General features: G+C 47.8%; 1 protein-coding gene across 1 annotated transcript; it reads left to right on the top strand.

The window, feature by feature from the left end:
- Positions 1 to 555: 555 nt before the first annotated feature.
- Positions 556 to 8,153, top strand: LOC114923588 (Fanconi anemia group G protein-like; the record flags this gene model as incomplete). The annotated part of the gene is made up of 5 exons (XM_029286707.1): positions 556 to 908; positions 2,158 to 2,210; positions 5,554 to 5,802; positions 6,235 to 6,358; positions 7,614 to 8,153. Coding segments are annotated over 5 exons (891 nt in total), but the record flags the coding sequence as incomplete, so codon positions are not given.
- Positions 8,154 to 8,912: the final 759 nt, after the last annotated feature.

The following is an 8,912-nucleotide window of genomic DNA, read 5'->3' as shown; positions in this document are numbered from 1 at the left end:
TGCCGAGCAGCTGAAGTGCAGTCACGTGACCATGTGGGTTGTGTGTGACTGTTGGAACTCTGGATCATAGCTACCCCCAGGTACGTCGTTCATAACTTCCAGTGGTCGCTAAGGGACCAGTCGTAAGTCAAGGACTAGTTAGAAAAGGGCTATAGGACTCTGAATTTTTTTCTTCACAAGTGCAGAGATATTTAAACTGTGGTCTCCATGACCACTGAACTCTCCCTTTTCCAGGGATTCTGGTGCCCTCATGTAAGCTCTGTGTTAAAAAGAGTAGAGGCAAAGAAAAGCCACCTACGGTTGTGGGCAGAAGAATGCGGGTGCAGAAACGAATCCTGCTGCTGAGCTTTGGGTGAAAACAACTACTGGATCTTCATTTTATTTTTGGTGCAATCCCCAAAAGATCTTCCAGTCAGGGTGCTGGGCTGGATTTGTTGTACCAAGGTTGAATTCGGGAGGAGGTGATTATCTCCGCTCTCACCTGTGAATATTGCTTCCTGGAGCAGGACTCATTTGCCCTGGGTGGGATGGGGTGTGCTTTTTTCTTTTTTCCAGGTGTCTCAGTGCAGTGAGCTGGCCATGCCCAGAATTCCAGAGGTCTTCCTGGAAGCGGCCTCGGCTCTGGAGGAGGCTGCCAGGCACCAGGAAGCCATCATGGTGTGCGAAGAGGTGGTCTCCCGCGTAAGCAGGCTCATCCCGGCCAGGCTGCGCATTGTGCTGGACCTGAGTTCTGAAGAGAAGGCCATAGGGGCGGAGAGGTCCCCCTTGGCCAAATCTCCTGCTGCTGTCCTGGAAGGGCAGAGAGAGAGCCTGCGCTGTGTCCTTTGGCAAGCAGCTGCCCACTTGATCCAGGGCTGGGCAAGGGCCCAGCGGAGAGAAACCAAGGAAGCCATAAACAGCTTTAGCAGGTAACTGAAATCCGAGTGGATCCTGACCCAAGTCAGGATCACTGACTGGGCTTGTCTCTCCCTTCTGCACTGTTACAGCTGGGTATTGGCTACAGCAGTGGTGGCGAACCTATGGCACGTGTGCCAGAGGTGGCATTCAGAGCCCTCTCTGTGGGCACGCGCGCCATGCCCTGGAGATAGCAACCCTCTCTCTTCAAGCAGCCGCCCGCAACTTGCCGATGTCCCATGTGGCCGGATGCATCCCAGCACGGCTGGTTTCCTTCCCCCCGTCCCATTCCTCCTGGCCTCACATGCTCTCCTTTTCCCAGGCACGACCCACTGCATCGCCTCCTTAGCTATCAGCCGGCCGTTCAGCTCAGAGGCGGCTTCTCTGAACTGCTGGCGGCGGGCTGCAGAGCCCCAGAATGTGCCGGTCGAGGGGCCGGCAGGCTGTGGCTGCTGACAGACACTATCAGCCCCCATGCGCTCGCTGGCCTCTGTGTGCAGGGGCCGATGGTGTCAGGCAGCAGCTGCCCCAGCCCCTGCCTTGACTTGCCCTGCGACAATGACATCCCCACCCTGCCATGCCTCGCCTCACCCCTCAGGATGAGCCTCCTGCCCACTGCCCCACCTGCCAGAGACCCCCTGGATCTCCCCCAACCCTGCCCGGCCCCCACAGGTGTCCTTCCCCATGAGTAACATCCAGGTGACCACGCCCACCTTGGCCACACCCAGTCTGCCATGACCACTACAGTCACGCCCACCGGGTGGGCCACGCCCACCTGGCACCCGGCGATAAATAAGTGGGTTGCAGTTTGGGCACTCAATCTCTAAAAGGTTCGCCATCACTGGGCTAGAGGGGAGAGGCTGATGGGGTACAGCAACCTCATTTTGTGGAGTCAGGACCAGTCCCCCGAGGAGGAATAGAGCTGTATACGATATTTTGAATGTTCTCCACGTTTTGAATGTGATTTCCTCCATTTGATTCGACTTGCCCTGCTTGCGCTATTTGTGGCCGAGAGCCAGAGAAATAGTGAAGGTTTCCTTCCAACCTCTAGCCTCTTTGGGAACCGCTGAAAAGTAGAAACTGTTTCCAAAAGGAGAGGTAAGAAATCCATCCATCGTCTCACTGTAGCAAAAGAAAGCTCATAGCCCTCTTTCAAAGTAGCAGAATAGGGCTTTATCAGCAAAATAGGGTTTTCTGTCCCTATGTGGGGCTGGATTCTTCTGGCAGCACAGAAATAACGGCGCCTCAATCCTTCTCCAACAGGTGTCTTAATGATCTCCTGAGAGTCCATTTGGTCAGCACAGGTATGGACAGAGGTATTCATTGCCTGCTTCTGCCTCCTTCTTGACTTGGTTTTCTGGGTTCCAGCAGGCCCTTTCCAGGGGAAATGGTCTTCACCTGAATCACAGGATTGAAGGGATCAATCCATGCCATGAGCGAACATGCGTGCACATACACAAATACCACTCAGTGTAAGAGTCCAAATTTGGGTCCACCCAGTAATGGACAACCTTCCATTTCTGGTTCTATTACTGAACTGCTGTTAGGGTTTTCCCCACCACTGATTTGGAATTTGCCTTCTTGTCACTTAAATCCATCCTCTGTGTTGTGCACTCTGGGAAGACCAAGGAAATGTCTCGGCCTTCGTTTCTGATACTTTTTCATGTATAAATAATTCTTAGTTTATGGCAGCAATTGAGACCGGAATTGTCAGTGCGATGTCATGTGATCACACAGCTTAGCAATAGCCGTTCCAGTTACCATTGTTGAATGAGAACTTCACATGGTTGATTTCTGATTTCCTGTTGGCTTCCTCAAAGACTTTGTGGGAAGCCAGTTGGGAATGTCAGGAATCACAATCAACGTGTGACTATGCTTCACGGCAAAGTTGTATTCACAAACCGAGTGCCGAATCACAATCACATCAACATAGAAACACTGTGGCAGCTGGAACTCTGAGGACTGGTCATAATTACCAGTCCTAATTGTAAGTTTGAATAGTCATTGAACAGGTGGTTGTTAAATGAGGACCACCTGTCTTTGAAGGGTGTTGGCATGTCCCTTTTCTGTCTTGTCTTAATAATAATAATAATAATAATAAATAATAATAATAATAATAATAATAATAATAATAATAATTAGTAGTAGTAGTAGTAGTAGTAGTAGTAGTAGTAGTAGTAGTAGTTGGAAGGGACCTTGGAGGTCATCTAGTCCAATCCCCTGCTCAGGCAGGAAACCCTATACCATTTCAGACAAATGGCTGTCCAATCTCTTCTTAAAGACTACCAGTGTTGGAGCATTCACCGCTTCTGGAGGCAGGTTGTTCCACTGGTTAATTGTTCTAAAAGTCTTCTCAAAGTCAAGTGTGCCTATTTCCTTCAGTCTCTCTTCATGGGTTTATTTCAGCTCCCCTAAATTTGGTTGCCTTTCTCTGAATCTGTTCCAATTCTCTGGAACCTTCTTAAATATCATTTGGGTGTGGTACCCAAGATGGGGTGTGACCAAAGCAGAAATCAGTTCTCTCCCTTTCCCCTTTTGGGTGGCTGGCTTTGCCTTTGGGGTACCTGCCTCCCCAAATAATACTCCCAAACGTTTTTTAGGACAACCTTAAAACCCTTTTTATTCTGCAGTGGGTTTGGGTGCTGATAGCATTGGGCTGTATTAACTAGCTAGTTAGATTGTTGGTGGTTTTTAATTGCTGTATTTGTATTGTACAGTGCTGTAAACCCTAACCCTTTGGGAGCTGGCTGATCTATAAATAACTGTATAAATAAAAACAAGCAAACAAAAAACCCCTACAGCCACAGTTTTGCTACCTTTCTGGTTAAGAGAGGAAGAAGAAAGCTTTTCCATGGAGCCTCCAACCAAATTGCCGGAATTGGGTATGTCCAGTTTAACAAAGAGAAGGACGAGGGGGGACATGATAGCGGTTTTCCAATATCTCAGGGGCTGCCACAAAGAAGAGGGAGTCAAGCTATTTTCCAAAGCACCTGACGGCAGGACAAGACGCAACGGGTGGAAACTAATCAAGGAGAGAAGCAACCTAGAACTAAGGAGAAACTTCCTGACAGTTAGAACAATTAACCAGTGGAACAACCTGCCTCCAGAAGCGGTGAATGCTCCAACACTGGAAGTTTTTAAGAAGAGACTGGACAGCCATTTGTCTGAAATGGTATAAGGTTTCCTGTCTGAGCAGGGGGTTGGACTAGATGACCTCCAACTTTATTATTATTATTATTATTATTATTATTATTATTATTATTATTATTATTATTATTATTATTATTATTATTATTAATTATTTCCTTAAAATGTTTTTTAAAAATCCATTCATCTTCTTTGTACATATATAAAGTAGCAGAGAAATAGGTCACAAAGGAGGGAGTGATAAAAAAAACAATCCCTAGCTTATAAAGTTTGTGGAATCTTGTTCTAATCTGGTAACCTGGCCTTGAATTTTATTTCTCCATTCTGGGTATTAGCTATCCTCCCTAATTTTGTGTTAGCTGTAAATTTGTCGAACCTCTCCTCCTTCAGCTAAATTATTAAACTATTGAAGCCCAGAGGAGCCAGGAGTAGTTCCTCACCTGATGAGCTGCTCCTCTCCAATTTGATGAGCTATTGATGGACAGTCTTTCCCAAACAAAAAGTCAAGCTCCGTTAACGCCTGTGCAATCTACCCGAGAAGTGCACAACCAAAACTGACAACCCTGCTGGCTTCTGAAAATTACCACTTTGTTTTCATGATGGCTCTCTTTGGGATCTCCCCTGGATCATGTCAGACTGGCCTATCTGTAGGTCTTGCATTTTACACGTCACCATTATGACCCCGGGTGGCACGGAATCTAAAGCAAACAACTTAATTTCCTGAGTCTTCTCCTTATTTCAGTGAGGGATGTCAGTTCTTCAGGTTTGGCCATCAGCTGGTTCCTTCACACAAGCTGCAGGGTGCAATTTATCTAATGCTGAACTTCCTCAAAGGAAAAAAAGGGGGGTCTGCTAGGCAGTTGAGAGGTCTCTGCTTCCAGTGCTTTTCACTTGCGCAAGGAGTTCCTTTTTGCCAACTTTGCCCTGGCGTGGCTTTATTTGGCAGCTGGCTGTCCCTGTTCTGTCCCAGCCTGAGTCCTTGTTAAGCTCACAAGGAGAAACCCCTCTTCCAACAAGCAGGCTGGAACCGCAGGAAAAAAAACAATCCCCTTTTATTATTTACAGACCTGAGTAAATGTCCAAGGCAAACAAAACACAGTTCACAGAAACTAGATTCCTTAACACAAACGGTTGCCTTCAGCAACCAGCACCTCCCACACCTTCCCTTTTATTATGCAGCCAAGGCGTGGTTTCCTAATGCCTTCTCTGCCTTTGGAGCCGCCCCATTGCATTCCTCTGTCCGACTCTTTGCCTGCCTGCCGGCGTTTACGTGCATCCTGGATATCTTCCAGCTGTGAGTCATCACTGTTCAACTCAGACTCCCAGCACAGCTGTGTCTGAGCCGGAGCACGAGTAGAGGGGCCAGGCTCCTCGTCAGACTGTAAGTCTTGGAGCTCCTCAGAGCCTCCCTCTGACTCTGATGTCACTCCAGGCCCCTCCTCCTCCTCTGATTCCCCAGACTCAGCTGCCGGGTCCACTGGCTGGCGAGGAATCACAACAGTCCTTGAAAAATGGAAGAATTGGCCTTGTTTTGGTGGATCATAATTGGGGGGTGTTCATGGGCAAGGATTGTTGGCATTTTTTCTCTGCCAGGCAGCTGCAGAACTGAACCAGAAAGGGAGAAGACGGCCATACCAGAGGCAGAGCAGCTCCCCCAAATCAGACTCCTGGCCTTGATGGGAAGAGGGATCCAATTTCTGGAGCTGGGGAAGTTTAAAGAAGCCTTGATGGATTTCCAGTACAGCCTGCAGGTCTCTCCAGGTACCTTCAGCATGAAATTCCTGCTCTCAAAGGTTAGGGTCTGTTGAACTGGGCTGGCAAGGAGGATGTACTACACAAAAAAAAAGGCATTTCTGTGTGTGCCGGGCGGACTTGGCCAAGGCCACAGAATCTGGGTTCGTGACAGGGAAAGTGGCAAAGACCATGGACAAGGTAAGCATGAGGATGAGAGGAAGCTATTACCCAAGAGGTCGGTTGTGATCACATCTCTGAAAGACCAGGACCACAAATGAAGGTCCAGTTAAGCTGATTTATTCCCGTTTATGCCTATTGACAGGAATTGTCTTGGATCAACAGAATTCAAGGGTAGCCTGCTTATGGCCATGTAGGGATTCTAGGCTGATCCCTCTTTTCACTCCACCCCCAGGTTCTGCCATCCCTTCTCCTACAATCTCTTCTTTTTTTGTCCTACAGACAACCACACGTCTACCTTGTACTTATTACACACCCTCTGGAAACTTGACCGGAAGCAGGAGGTGGTTGCACACTGGCCTAAGCTCCCATCAGAATCTGGCCCGATGGAGGAAAACACAGGAAGGTGTGTGTCCTTTGGGTTTGTCCCTCTAAGTAAACTCAATCTATGAACCTATGAACCTATGAAGGTTCCTTCAGTCGTTCTCTTTCTCTCTCTCTCTCTCTCTCTCTCTCTCTCTCCTCACCTTAAGGGCATTCAGTTTGGGTCTAGTTCTGCTTCCTGGCTACAAATACGCAAAACAAACACTTCCTTTTTACTGGGGTTTTATGCTGCTGTGTCTGGTGACCCAGACAAGGAAAAAAACCTAAAACAAAAAGAATTTTATTTATTATTAGATTTATTTTTATTGTGCCTATGTATATATAGGCAACTCAGGGCAGCAAACATACATCCTACTCCTTCCTCCTATTTTCCCCACAGCAACAACCGTGTGAGGTAGTTGGGCTGAGAGAGAGGGTCTGGCCCAAAGTCACCCAGCTGCCTCTCATGCCCAAGGCAGACACTAAAACTCACCATCTCCCGGTTTCTAGGCCAGCTCCTTCCCCACTACACCAAACCCTTTCTGGAAATTCCCGGTGCTGCCTCCCCTGAGCTAAATTAGAATTTCTGTAGCTAAAGGTTGAACTGTTGGGTTCTTGACGTTGTTTGAGCTTGGTTGATTTCCTGCAGACATTTCGTGACCAGACTTGGTAACATCATCAGTGCAAGGCAGAGGAGGAATTTGCTGGCTGTTTATGTAGAGTAGCTTGCCCTGCCAGGTTGGGGGATGGTGTGGTGCCTTGATTAGGGTTTATTGCCTGTTTCCAGTCTTATCTGAGTGGCAGCTGTTGGAGGGCCTGCCTGCTGGGCTGTTGATTTTTTCCCAGCATCTTTTTAAATGGTATATAAACAAGGTTTATCCCTGGATCTCTGTCAAGGGGTGATGTGTTGGGAGGGCAAGCTTCGAGGAATTCCCTAGCATTGTTGAATCTGGCTTGATCTGAGATGGTAACAGTTTCCCAGTTGAAACTGTGGTTAAGCCTGCCTATGTGTTGTGAAATGAAGGCGTTTTTGTGAAGTTTTTTCTGGCTGCCAGCTGGTGCTTGCGTAATTCTGGGCATAAACAGCGGCAGAAGTGCAGCCTGCACCTGACTGGAAGAGCCATCCAATGAAGAGGGAACTTTCATCCCTCCTCTCCGGGCTTTAGATTTGTGGTTTGTGCAGCAGAAGGCTGGGGGGGTGGGGGTGGGAAGAGGGGTTAAGCTGAGCGTCCATCTTTGCTCATCGCAAAGCTCCTGCTAATTTCGTTCCTCCTCCCGCCCCTCCTTTTGTGTTCCAGATCTTTCCCACTGTACCTGGGATCCTGCATGAAACAGATGGAGTTTCCTCACAAGGAATCCTTTGCCAAGGACATAAAATGCTACCTTGGGGGAAATGGCCAAGCGCTTTAGTTTTGCGGTGGCTTCTCTGCCCTTGCCAGCCTTCGTCTCAGCTGCTTCTCTCCCTTTCGAAAGAGCTTCTCCGGAGTTTGTGGGAAGAAGACCGACACTTTTTTGTTTTGAGTTCTCAGGGGCAGGGGAGTGGGAGGGGGGTGACCTTTCTTAATGGCTCCCACATAAATATCTGCCAAGGAGCTCTGGCTCATGGAGCTGGGCTGGTATGACTCAGGAGGGCTTCACGCTCAATGGGAAGTGGAGAAGAGACCCAGGCACGGAGAACGCTTCAAAATGGAGGAGAATGGGTGACCCTCAATGGGCAGCAGTTCAGAGGAACAGTCTCGGTTTCCAGAGCTTCTGCATCCGTTTCCAGAGTCTGGATCAAGACCAGGAAGAACTTCAAATAGGCGTCCTGCTGGGGTGAGACCCATTGAAATGTAGACACCGAGCAAAATGAGTTGTTCTAAAGCAGGGGTCTCCAAACTTGGCAACTTTTTAAGAATTGTGGACTTCAACTCCCAGAATTCCCCAGCCAGCGCATGCTGGCTGGGGAATTCTGGGAGTTGAAGTCCACAATTCTTAAAAAGTTGCCAAATTTGGAGACCCCTGTTCTAAAGTAGCAGACAAAGCAAGACTTCGGGATGTACCACAAAGAAAGAAGATTCCTGAATATGGAAGTCCTCCTGAGATCTTTTGGTGAAGATTAAAAGGAGTTAAAAACCAAATTTGGGGACCTGACTGTAGCCCCCTTCATCCAGGCAGAGGATGCAGATGTTTCCTTTCTAAGTCACCTTTCAAGATCGTTCTAGTGGTAATAGGAACCTTCAGTTGCCCCAATATTTGCTGAAAAATTAAAAGAGTCAAATTCCCACAGATTTCTCCTCTCTCTTGAGAACTGAATGATGAATGGAATGTAAGTACTGTGCATTTACTCCTTACATGAAGCCAAGATCTACCTGACCAGTATTGTTCCCCCAGTCCCTCTCCCCCTATATAGGGAAACAAGAGTGAAGTCTTCCAAATTAGTGGTCTTCATAGGCTTCCATGTTTAACCCCTTATTACACTCATCCAAGTCAGTGGCCACCAGGTCAAAATGGGAACGATGTGTTTAGAAGTGCTTTTTTTGATTTGTCCTAGTTTTTTTTTTCAGATTCCCACCTGATTCCTTCTCCCTATCCCCTTTCCGTGTACAATACATGGT

Source organism: Protobothrops mucrosquamatus, unplaced genomic scaffold (assembly GCF_001527695.2).
Source record: "Protobothrops mucrosquamatus isolate PMUCROS unplaced genomic scaffold, P.Mucros_1.0 scaffold4648, whole genome shotgun sequence".
NCBI lineage: Eukaryota > Metazoa > Chordata > Lepidosauria > Squamata > Viperidae > Protobothrops > Protobothrops mucrosquamatus.
This window is presented reverse-complemented; position numbering and strand designations above follow the sequence as displayed.